At 44.8% G+C, this 12,553-nt stretch overlaps 1 protein-coding gene across 1 annotated transcript in view; it reads right to left on the bottom strand.

Moving 5' to 3' along the window:
- The window catches only part of LOC123136611 (putative callose synthase 8), a 22,512-nt gene extending 11,220 nt beyond the window's left edge, over nt 1-11,292 (bottom strand). Inside the window, exons 1-23 of the mRNA XM_044556034.1 lie at nt 10,959-11,292; nt 9,832-9,932; nt 9,414-9,484; nt 9,152-9,233; nt 8,972-9,076; nt 8,331-8,447; nt 8,137-8,229; nt 7,964-8,055; nt 7,721-7,847; nt 5,592-5,729; nt 5,430-5,506; nt 5,186-5,360; nt 4,621-4,746; nt 4,404-4,521; nt 3,944-4,272; nt 3,631-3,683; nt 3,494-3,554; nt 3,114-3,195; nt 2,948-2,997; nt 2,784-2,870; nt 2,571-2,705; nt 2,398-2,495; nt 2,238-2,322 (exon numbers count right to left, since the gene is read on the bottom strand). Of these exons, the coding sequence (XP_044411969.1) occupies nt 2,238-2,322; nt 2,398-2,495; nt 2,571-2,705; nt 2,784-2,870; nt 2,948-2,997; nt 3,114-3,195; nt 3,494-3,554; nt 3,631-3,683; nt 3,944-4,272; nt 4,404-4,521; nt 4,621-4,746; nt 5,186-5,360; nt 5,430-5,506; nt 5,592-5,729; nt 7,721-7,847; nt 7,964-8,055; nt 8,137-8,229; nt 8,331-8,447; nt 8,972-9,076; nt 9,152-9,233; nt 9,414-9,484; nt 9,832-9,932; nt 10,959-11,256 (2,700 nt within the window). The 5' untranslated portion in view covers nt 11,257-11,292. The remainder of the gene's footprint in view (nt 1-2,237; nt 2,323-2,397; nt 2,496-2,570; nt 2,706-2,783; nt 2,871-2,947; nt 2,998-3,113; nt 3,196-3,493; nt 3,555-3,630; nt 3,684-3,943; nt 4,273-4,403; nt 4,522-4,620; nt 4,747-5,185; nt 5,361-5,429; nt 5,507-5,591; nt 5,730-7,720; nt 7,848-7,963; nt 8,056-8,136; nt 8,230-8,330; nt 8,448-8,971; nt 9,077-9,151; nt 9,234-9,413; nt 9,485-9,831; nt 9,933-10,958) is intronic.
- Nucleotides 11,293-12,553: the final 1,261 nt, after the last annotated feature.

Genomic DNA, 12,553 nt, shown 5'->3' on the forward strand with positions numbered 1-12,553 from the left:
TAATATCATACTAGGTTCAGGAGTGTGACATAAAGCATTTTTACTACATATATGATGATTTTACCTATGGTTCACTATGGTTTTACCATTGAACTTACGACGCGTATGGTTGGCTGAAAAAACCCCGCTTCTGATTACAGCGCTTTCGGAAAACAGTAGCAGCTAAGACAAAACTCCTTCTCCTTTCCTTCCCCCGCTCCTCCCTCTGTCGCTCCCGCGGGCGGCAGGGGAGGAACCCTAGCCGCCCCCCACCAGCAGTCCTCCTTCTCCTCCTCCCTCCTCGCCGCCGCCTGCTCGCACCGGCGGGCAAAGCCCGGCCGGCCTAGGCGGCGGCGGGGCGATTTCTCCCCCTCGCTTGGTGGGGCTGCCGCGGGCAGATCCAATTGGGCCGGGGCGCGTCGTGGTGCGGGATGGCGCGGCGGCGCTGTGGCGGCGACCGGCGGCGGTGCTGGGCGTCTCCTGGTGGTGCGGAGGGCTGCACGGGGGCGGTGGAGCGCACTGGTGTCGCGGGATCCAGGCGGCGCGGGAGGTGGGCTCTCTTCCTGTTGGTCGCGGTGGGGCGTCCTTGGTCAGGTCCGGCCGGACCCGACTCCGGTCTGCTTCGTCTCGATGCGGGAGGTGGCGGCGGGGCTGGGGCGCAGGCTGCGCGGTGGCTGGCGTGCTCGTGGCGGCGGCGGCTCCCGGTTTGGGATCTGGCGCAGACGGGCGGCGCGAGGGCGGGCTGCGACCTCGGCGGCGCTCCTCAGCCGCTGCAGGGCGGCTCGGGGCTGCCCCTCGGGGTCCCGGCATCGAGGTGGGCTGCCACGGCATGGTGGTGGCTCACGGCGGTGGTTTGGGTCGTTTCACGGCGGCGGTCGGACATCTCCGGCGTCGGCCCGTCGGGAAGCGGCTTGTTGTGGCCTTCGATTCCTCTCCTCGGCGTTCGGACGCTACCTTCGTCAAAGGGCTGGCCCTCTCCCAGCTGCGGTCCATCGCCTGTCTCGCGCCCGGTGCTGCGGGACTGATCTCGTCTCGTGCCCGGCAGCAGGACCGAGCTCGTCTCGCGCCCGGCAGCAGGACTGAGCCCGTCTCGCGCCCGGTGCAGCAGGACAGGTCGATGGAGGCCAGTTTCGGCCGGCCTCTTGGGTCTCGGCGCTGGGGGTCGCCCAGGGGTGCGAAAGACGGGACCTTTCCACTCGTCTCTTTGGTTGGAGTAGCGGCGGGTCTCGGGTGAGGTGGTGTCAAGGTCTTGGATGCCAGGGCGGCGGCCCTGGTGGTGGGAGCGCGGTGCTCATGGGCAGAGCCCGTGGCTTGGTGCTGCCTGGTGACCATGGCCGTGTGGGCGGCATGGTTGCCGGGGTGTGGCGTTCGGTGGTGGTGATTGTTGGCCGGGGTGAAAACCTGCTCTATCTTTGGACGGACCGGCGGCGGCGACTCGCTCCCTTCTTGAAGGCGTCGTCGCGGCCTTCATTGCCCGTCGTGTTGCTCCAGGGGAAACCCTGACCCTCGTGTCGGGCGGTGGCGGCGCTCGAGTGCCGTTCCCTTCCTGAAGGCGCCGCCTTGGAGCACATGGTTCGCCATATGCGGCTTCACCTCTTGGCGGTGGCGTGGTCACGGCCGAGATCTCCGGTTGCTCTTGTAGTGTTAGGGGTGGTGTTGCTGCGTACAACATCTTTGTATCCTGCCTTGGGTGTGTGTGTTGTGTTGGCGTGCGTTTGTACCGGGTTTGTTGATGATCTTTGCTTTATATATAAAGCGGGGCGAAAGCCTTTTTCGGTAAAACAGTAGCAGCGTTTGGTTCGGTCGTTCTGTTTTCTGTTACGATGCTATCTGATACAGGGCTTCACATCCGCGAAAACGACCGATCTGGCCGGATACAGAATCCCCTCTGCTCCGTATTCGCTCGCGCCCAAACCAAACAAAACGCGTATTCAGTAGAAAATTTCGGAAGCAGCGCTTCCTGATACTGAAAGTCGAAAACGATACCGGAGTGGGAACCAAACGCCTCGTTAGGTTCCAGACCGTCAAATAAAGAGTTTTACTAGTTTTACTAGATAGAAACACTTTTACTATTAGTTCCATGCGATTTACAATCAAATTATGGCTCGGAGTGCACCGTAGAAGACTTTGCCACTTGTACTACATGGCACTAGTCTTTTACGGTCAAGCCTAGAGAAATGCTACGTATTTCCAAAGTAGTGCAGAGTGTATTGCACTGAAATCATGGTCTGTCATGAATAAATAACAGTTCCATATACCTTTTTGGCAACTAAAAACAAGGGCCAGCGAATAGAACCAGAACGATACTCTAGTGACATGGGCATTGTCATCAAATCCATCTCTCTGCAAAACCAATGAAATATGAAGGAGAAAGTAATCTGATGAAGCTTATGTCGCACTGGAATAACCAGAACGTACCTATTGCTTATTAAATCCTCTGAGCGGAAGCTATTTATTATCTGGTTCCAAACCAGAGCGAATTTTGTTGGGTCATGTCTTTCAGATTTACCCAAATCCTGAAAACAGTGTAATCTGAGAAATAAGAAGAAGAAAAGCACCTTCAAGGTAAAGTGGACGTGATTAGATTCAACCTTAAATATTTTCTTTTCCAAGAAACTAGGCAATATCCCTTTTTTCTCTTTTGGACTTGAGCGAGGAACAAGGCAAGCATTGAACACTTCTGGTAAGGTACAGAACCGACTTCTAACCATTCCCATTGTGCGAATCTAGGAGCAAGTATAAGAAATAAGAATCTGTAAACATCTGAAATAAACAGTCAAGAGTTTAGTGGCGCTTCACCTCACCTCACCGAGATGATGAACAATACCACACATACCACCGAAAATGGTACAGAATACAGAATACCAAATTTGTGTGTCCATGAAATAGACCTGTTGAAAATGCAACGAAATTAATTAGTTTATGAGCCATATGCAAATTAAATACTTGAGTTCATATGAGTTCTTACAAGAATTATAGGGGCCCATACAGCAAGAATTGCGCCAGCATTGCTCTTGACTGGAACAAAACAGATAGAATCGTCACTCTGTGTTCAGTGTTAATTATCAAACTCAGTATCCTATTGAGTAAAAAGGATGATTAATGGACAAGGGAAGATGAGATATGGGGAAGACCTTGTGGAAAGAATTCATGCCACTCATATATATTCACATTGACCCTCATGATTTCTTTCGTAGGTTCCACAAGAGGCTTAATCTGCTCAAGTTATATTCAGAAAAAAAATGTAGTAGGAGGAGCGGTCACACAAAATAAATGTAGAGATAAGAAACTAAGACGTGCTTAGAAGAATAACAAACACTCAAACAGAACTTCTCATGGTGTTACTATGTTCTATTATTAACATAACCTAAGACCATCGTACATACATTATAAATTGTAACTGAGTTGGACCTACGTACATGCATATTCACTGATTTGAATAAATATTGAGTTGCATTGCGTTGCATAATAAAAATAAAAGGTGTGTAGATTCTATATTGATAGATATTCTTACCTCGAAGTAGTAGCTGAATAAAAATTTACTTGATAAAAGAACCGTCCAAAATGATGTATACCTGTTGAAACACAGAAAGAATATTTAGCTCACATCAAATGCACCAAAGTATGTGAATAATAATACACATATTTTACTTTAGTAAAGGTACTTGGCCTTCATGCATTCCTCTTCCAACATATGACGGGGCCTGCACACATCGTCGGGAATATATCAGTACTTCATTAAGGTATAATGCCCATGCACGAGATCTGCAAGTCATGGTGCAGTACAAAGAGCTGATTAACAGCTTTATAGAAGGAAAAATATATTTTTTGGAAATTTAGGTTGACTCAAATGTTGGAAAATAAGATAGCATAACAATGTATTCCACTGAGATCAATTTCTGATATTAACTACAAAACGTAAACAAAAACAAGTTCTACTCTTGAGCAAGGTAAAAGATCATACCTGGCACCACCAGGACAATATATTGCAAATTCGCCAGGTAGATGTCTCTATATAGCTGCTTACAGCTGGAACGAAAAAGAGTGCCATCCCAATCACGTTGCTTGTCAGGTAAAATGCCACAGCCACCATATACTTTGACAGGCAGAACATTCCCAAAAAGTTTTTAGGACGTCTAGCAGAACAAGCCTTGTAATTTTGAGAACTGGAATAAAATATGGGCAGAATGATCGCCCATGTAACCGCAAGAGAGAGTTTTATGACAAATCTTAGTTTCTGGCTAGATCTCATTGTTCCCCTGGTTCTCCATGAAAATAAAATATCAAGGACCACTGCACAGAAACAATTAGACACATCACTGAAGAATGAAGACAGAACAATAAGAAGAAAGTTACATCAATGTGTTAGTACTAATTCGTCAGAATTTATGGTATAGATATGCACAAGCAAATTCCAAATTAACCTTGAAGAACTCGAAGTACTGCATTGGTTATGAAAATACTCAGAATATCCTCAAAAAAGATTGGATCTAGTAACTGAAGAGGGCTTTCCAATCCATGCCATGCTATTATTATCAGAATCTGGAAAGAGAACATATGAGAAAATGGGTCAAAAGATCTTGCAGTGATTAAACAATATATAAATGTATCACTCCCCAACCATTAATGTAAGAACTAAACCTGAAGCCCAAGCACAAGGAGTGTCCACAGCCTATCAAAGCTTCTGAAGATATGCCAAAAGGAACGGACCTCAACAAAATTTGTCTTTCCCAACCACCTCTGCTGAGATGTCACACTTATAGTTTGCTATATGCAATAGCAGGAAAATGGAGAACAAGAGCACATGTAAACAACTATTCAAAAATGAATGTACTGAAACATGCACATTTCTGTTAGTTGTGAATGTACATGAAAAGCTTAAATTGCATTATGATAAATAGTAATAATGTGGCAAGTTATTATAAAACACAAGCATAGGGAACATAGCTGTTCAGAATGTGACATGAAACTAAAAAACATAGAGTAGATGTTTCATTTCTGAAGGCAAAATATAAAATAGACTTTAAGCACTGAATTTGGCTACTTCCTTATATTCTCAATACAGATGAATGGGAATACAAAATTGCTTCCCATAAAAAAACTGCAAGATTGCTTTACTCAGAACTGAATACGTAAACAAAAAAGTTAGGTATATGATACAAATAGTATACCATATTGTGGAATGGCTTGTTCTGATATTTACTACCTGTTGTGATTGGTCAGGTACTTCTGAATCAACAATGTTTTGTGCTGAGGAGGATCCACGAGGCAATTGGGAATTTTGTATCTTAGTTTCATGAGACTTTTTATTCTTAGTCGATGTGAAAAAGAAGTCGTTGTTGAGACGCATGGGCCAGCCAAGTTTGAAGCAGTCTGCAGACCTGCATCTTTACATATTTAGTACTGCATCTGAGTACCAAAGTCAAACCCAATAAAACGTGGTATCTGACCAGAAAAATTCGTTGAGGTCATCGTAGTTTCTCCATGTTGAGTGATCAGATACTCCATTTTTGTTCTTTAGAGCTTCCTTCATTACAAAAAAAAAATACTGCCATCATTATAACTTCCAAAGCTGTGCTAAGTCTAATTGCTGAAAAGTAGGGATGTCCAACCGCATATATCTCGTCGTATATTGGTGCCACTACTTTATTAAGAAATGATTCGTCTTCTCCGCCATATGCAGGTCTGACCTTTTCTCCAGTAATTAAGCTTACAGCTCCAGAAAGCACTCCATATAGCTCGTATGACATCTGAAGCAACAAGTGGTTATCTTTTGTCACAAATGTGGACTTAACTTTGTGGCAAAGTCTTCAGCACAAAAATACAGAAACTACTTAGAAGCAAGAATTGCTTTTAAGCAAAAATAGTCCTCGAATAGTGACAGTAGATCTGTTTTTCTAATTAAAAACATGCATAACACTTGCTTAAACTCCTTTCTGCAAGAATCTTATATGGGAAAGCAAAAGCTAACCACAGATTAAGAGTTTGCTAGGGGAACTCGTAATTCAATTCGAAGCAGTACAACATGAAACAACAACCCAGCTAAATCTAAAAACCTTGTAGATGTGATGGTTAATTATGAAACAGCAAAAGAAAAGGACTACAGAGTCTCTCTGGCAGCATGATACCCTGATGACAGATAGCGGGGAGCAGAGATGTAGAGTAGAGACTTGCCACTGGTAATTCAAGCAGGTAACTCTGGCCATTCTCTCTTATTTAAGGTATTAGGATCTGTTTCAGTACCCCCCCTAACGCAATCAACGGTGGAGATTAAAACATACCTTTTCAAGTGAAAGGGTATAATGGTCTAGTAATTATATAATTAACTTAAGAAAAGAATCCATCCTGCAGTTCCGAAAGAAAAAAATCCATCCGTTGGCTCAAGTTTTTCATGGACTGACATCTCATCATCTCCTTCTCATCGTCGAGATGGCATGCATAGCACTTGGATGCTCCAGCAGGTAGCAACCTATCATGTACATCCGGCCATCCGTTGGATTGTGCACGGCTTTCATAAGAAGTTAGAGCAGTGGGTCAAGCAGGCACACGGACAACAGTGAAGCCGCTGCAACCACGCCGCTAAGAACGCACGTGGTATTGATTAAGCGGACGAGCCCTGAATACTTTGGCTGTAGTTGTGGTGCGGACAGCGGAACCAGTTCATGTGTGGATCGATCAATGGACTGCACAAACATGCCTTCAACCTGCCTGTCCCGAATAGATGCAGGAGCAGCCCCAGCCCGTCATCGCTATCCCGGGCAGCCGGACGGCCGCAGCAGTGCTAGCGGAATGAGCAGCGTATTCTTTTTTTCATAGGCAGGGATGAGCTGACGCGGTTTAATCATGATTAGCACTAATTAATAGTAAAAGAAAAAATTGCCCTTTTATATTTTTGAAAGGGGGATGTACTGATCATTCTATTTTCGCCACGAATGTCACTTTAAAATCTTTTGTCCTGCTAATTAAAGCAATAACTTTGGCCATTTTCCACTGAAACAGATAGTATTTTTTTTACACAATCTAATGTTCTTTTAGTTAGAATGTATTTACAAGCGTATTTGCAAAAGTTTGCGCTTGAAAGGTCACATTGCACCATACAAAAAACACGAGCAAGATAGCCTTACAATATAAATGCAGTCGATCTTCGATCTTTCCTTTTTTTTCCTAAATGCACATGTGACCATATTTATGCACACAAATTTGCAGGTGCACATGAACCAACATCTCCTACTAGGTTGGAATCTGGCTTTCCAACGTAGCAAAGAGAAGAGGCTAAAGGGTACTAGGCACCCGCAACATACTCTTAAGAGGAAGATGGGTTTGAACCTGTGTTGCTTGGTAGGACAACCATGCGTCCTACCATTTATCTAGCCAACTCAGAATACAGTTGAGAAAAGAAAACAAGCACTAAAAACATCCAAACACTTGGCACATGCCTGCTAATTCTATAAGCATGGCTATTGTTATTGTTATTGTTATTGTTGTTCTCGTCTGTAGTCAACAACAAATGTGTAAGAACTACTCCTAATAATAGTATTATTATAAAAAGATTCTTCTGGCAGAAGCATTTACATGGTAGATTTTACTACCAAGCAATGAAAATTTATATCACCGATATAAACCAATAAACATATATCAAATGTTCAGAGATGATTTCAAGAAAAAAACTAAATTTAGTTATAGTTTGAATAATTAATGCAGTGAGAGCAATGGAAAGATGAAGGACAAATAGTTAGCATACATGATGAAAGATGTAGCATAAGCATTCTGGCATAAGTCTTAAATTTGATGCTTCTCCCCATATAAGAAGATAAAGAGATATGTACAGAAGTTTATGCTGCTGAATTTCCTGCTTCACAGAGGGCAACCTGCAGGTGCAATAAAAAGAGGACCAGTACAAGTAAAAAAACACTTCCTTGAAATTCACTCAAGCTGATGTTCAGTTAGATGCAGTCCAATCTAAAGAAATAAAGCATATATTTACCATATGTTGCTTTTTCTCCCCAAAAATTTGCACCAGGTCAGATAATTCTCAAATGTTTTCGCTAATAATTCCTCTACTGCTCTTTCATCAAGCTAAAAACAGGCATATCAAAATGTTATTCTAATATGTTAACCAGAAGATAGATAAGGCAAACAATATTCTTGTATGAATACCATTGGAGCAGAGGATGACTTTGGATTCAACCGAGCATGCATATTTGCAAGCAAAAGAATGAGATGCTCCCTTTGGTTGGCAACATTCCCTTTCTACGCCACCCCCAAAAAAAAAGCAACCCCAATTACTGAGCTGAAATGCAAGAGAAAGCCACTGGTACTAAATCTGATATTTGAACAAATAACTGGCCAACCTGGAATCCAAACCAACTTTGCAGCCATCGAAAAATATCTGTCTGACTTTTTTCACCCTTGACATTAGCCAATGGAAGACTGCGTACATTAAACACCGCAGACACTGCAACTTTGATCTGCACAATAGTATATCATAAGAAATTTTATCTAAATGCAGAATGGAGGCTCAGTAACTAAGTAACAGGCTAAAGGTTATTCATTCCAAAGAAGAATTACTACTCCCTCCGATCCATATTCCTTGTCGCTGCTTTAGTTAAAGCATCGACAAGTAATATGGACCGTGGGAGTATCATCCTTTGTCCCTATGAGACGTAACATTGGTATTAAATATCCATATTTCAGAAATTGGAAAACAGTTTCTTTATAGCACTACCAATTGCTACTATGTTTTGTATCCCAGAAAATTTATCCTGCAACGAGGATTGGTTATTGTCTTGGCAAATACCATCTGGTAACTCAGTACAAGTCCTGGCAACAAGGATATAGTGCCTTTTGTATCATACCAAACATGAAGATATCACGAGTCATTGGCCCTATTAGAAGGCACACTTTTTTTTTTGTAGTGTACTTTAACTATCCTTGCACAAATAGTATACCCCGAAGGTATATTTTTGAGTTTTGAGTAGAAATATGTCCAAACCTCTTGAAGAAGCATGATTGGTTGCTGACTTGATCTAGGATGAAGTGGAATAATATTGTATCGGAAGCCTGACTTGTCGCCAAAATCTTCACTAGCAACAAGGCTCTGCAAAGTTATGAAAACTTTAACTACATTGCACATGATACATCATAATTATTATTTTGTGAAAGGTATCAGAACCTCCAAGCCAGTCCCGATGAGAACAGCCTTCAAAACTTCTCCCAGGACAGGCATTAGTTGATGTGCATTAGCTTGCTTTTTCCTATAAAATGGCAGAAGAGGATGGAAATCACATTTTGGTTGGGGATAGTGGTTTAGCTGTGGTTCTTAAGAAAGTAGTCTTTTTTAAGATAATGAAACTTTGATTGCCCCCGAACTCCGCATCATAACTTTTAAGTAGTCTACAATACAGGTTTGTATCTGAGAGAAAGATCATACTTACTTCTCATAGAATGATTTAATCTCTCGGGCATCATTTCTTTCTTTCCTCTTTGAGAAAGTGCTTTTCTCATCCTGTTTGGAAATTAAATACAACATAAGCGCATTATTAACCAATAAATAGTGACTTGTTGCATACTCCCTCCATTCGAGAAAGCTTGTCCCTCAAATGTATGTATCTAGCACCAAGTTAGTGCTAGATACATTCATTTGAAGGACAAGCTTGGGACAAGCTTTTTCGGGCGGAGGGAGTATATCTCAATGTAACAGAAAGAAAATGTGCATTCATGTTCTGAAACAAGGAATATCTGCTAAGATGTGATATACATTTACAGCATGTATAATATGCTCCAATATCCAGGATATTTATTTATATTGCATTTATGCAATCCGAATGAAGTTAATTTTCATAATGTACATACCTGCTCCAATCTCTGAAGAAGTGTAGTTTTAAATTGCCGAACACCCCTCCCTGTTGAACGAGGATCCAACATATGAGCCTTTTCAAAGGCATGAAATCGACCTGTAAAATGATAAAAGTCAACTCTTGTAGATAAAGACCCACTTTGGCTTTCCAACATAGTTCAATGATTATAGTACTTTGTTCTGCATTAGAACAAATTTTGTATTGACCAAGCAAAATTCACAGTGCTACGAAGAAAGAAAAAAAGGCAGGCAGGGCGAACCAAGACGGTAATCGAGACATTTGACGTTCTTTGCTGGTAATTCCCCATAAGCTCTTGGTGATGCAATATCACGAGTTATGCCACCTTTTATGTAACCTGACGCAAATGTTGTACTACAGCCCAAACTAAGGAATGTTTTTCACTTGCCTGCTGATCAAGCTACCTGTATTTTTAAGGCTTCCAACAACCTACTCTGCTAACGAAGGGAAATAAGCAGAAAGGTAGTACTACTAAAGAAGAATGTTCTGTGGAAGAATCTTTGGCTGATTCTAGAACAGATCCTCTAGCCTTTGGAATATAACCAGTTAACATCTGGTCCTAGAACACATTTCTTTTAAATGAAAGTGAAAGACAAGAATATTCAAGATTCAAGAAGGTGATGTGCTAAGCATGTGAGCTGCCAAGTAGCCGCTCTTCCTCTAAGGAATCTCCAAATTGCCAGATGTAACTAAAACGGCATCGATGTTGCTTAAGCGATGGTAGAAAGCAGCAGCAATGGACGACCAAGCACCCGAGAACTCATGATCACCAACCATGAACTTCCGGCAGCACAGGATGTGACAACAAAAGGTAGAATATTCCTGAACTGAAACGAGTGGCACCAAAACCACCTCGAATCTCTTGAGGCTGGTTTCGTACTCGCGTTATCCTGAATACAGTCACCGATAGGATCTCAAATGACATACACACTGCACCACTTAAACACATCGACGTTCAATGTCCATCTTGCACCCCAGGTCCTCCCTTAGCTGCCGGCATTTCCTCGAGCACGCCGCGGGCACCAGCAAGCCGCAGTCTACCACCATCATAAGGTGAAAAGTCCTAGAGAACACTCAAAGGAGAGTTATCGTGCGGGCGCTTACAGAGGTATGCGACGCGCGGGGACTCGGCCTCGATCTGGTTGGCGACGCGCAGGAACGGCCGTATCTCCAGCACGAGCGTCTGCGGGAGCTTCTCGCTGTCAAACTGCAGCGCCGCCGTGACGGCACTGGCGCTGGCGCTGGCCTCCGCAGCGCTCGCGCCGGAGGACGCCGTCATGGGCGGCGGCGGGAGCGGCGGGGGAGGAGGGGGCGCCCGCCACTGCGGCGCCGGCGCCGGCGCGTACCGCAGCGGCCGGCTCGACGGGCCCACCGGCTCGATCTCCACGATCTCGGGCTCCATCGCGTGAGGCGTCCTTGTGGAGGAGGCGAGCACTCGGCACTCACCACCATCGCCGCTACTTATCTACTAAATCCCGCCTTCGCTTTCGCTTTCGTCGTCGCCTTAGCCGCTAAGCTTTATCGCTTTTCCTCCCCCGGGCCGGCGCAGAGGTGGCGGCTTTCGCTTTTTTGGCGATCGCCTCGTCGGCCTCCTGCTTTTGATCTCGGATTTGGTTGGCCCGGCGTCTGTGTGCGTGCACTGGTGAGGCGAGGCGAAGGCTTTTCTGCGAGGCTGGGGGAGGGGCGAGGGAGGGGGGAAACGACTAGTGCGGGAAAAGATGGTGTGGGGGAGGCTTTTTGAACGTTCGGGGGTGGGGTAAGCGTTGCAGGAAAAGTGTGGGGGTGTCTAGTGGTAGATTGGCCTTTTATTTTTCTTCGTTTGCTGTCTTTTGCCAGAGAAAAGAATTACATCCGCCTTTGCTTTGTGGCCTCAACGTCCCTCTCTCGGTGGGTAGAGTACTTTAGTAGAGAGCACTGGCTAAGCAACGCTGTTTTGGGCTAAGTGATCTACCTTGTCACCCCAAGAAAAGAGAAGTGATGCCGAGAAGAGGGTTTTGCCCCGCTTTGTGGTGGAAGTCAGTCGACCAAGCGATGCGGGGTGTTGTGGGCATCCACTTACAAAGCAGATCAACGAAAACTATAAGAAAATTAGGACGAAGCAAGGCGAGGGCACAAACAATGCACACGAAATGCATGGCCGGACACCACCGGCTTCCATAAGTGTCTAAAGAAACCGACCAAAAGCGAACTCAGAGTCTCCTAGATGGAGTGAAAACAAACAAGACCACTAAATGGCGATGCCGAAGAAGCATCGCATCATGATCCATGCCTGCCCGCAAACACCGTCGCGACGCTACCAGAACATTAATGCTTCAACGACTCCATTGAGAGGGTAACGACACACCGCACCACCATCGCCGAGTCTGACAAAACGGACATGGGTTTCCACTAGAGAGCCGGCAAGCAAGGAAGGGAAGGACCACAGAGGCACCCCTAGGAGGGAGGCGACACCCGCACACATCGCCGATGTTAGCACCAAAGCATTGAGATTTCACTCAGTGTCTCCCTCGCCTTGCCGGGGAACCAGGTCATGGAGCCATCATGATGGGGATGCCACCGCACGAGGATCTTGGCCTCCACATCTAGACCCAGGCTCTGCCACCACCAATGGCAATGCCCTCACCAGGAGTACTCATTGCTGCTCCGCTCATTATCCACATAGCCGAGAAGAGTTGCCAACACCACTACCACAAGGCTCG

Source organism: Triticum aestivum, chromosome 6B (assembly GCF_018294505.1).
Source record: "Triticum aestivum cultivar Chinese Spring chromosome 6B, IWGSC CS RefSeq v2.1, whole genome shotgun sequence".
NCBI classification, from domain to species: Eukaryota; Viridiplantae; Streptophyta; class Magnoliopsida; order Poales; family Poaceae; genus Triticum; species Triticum aestivum.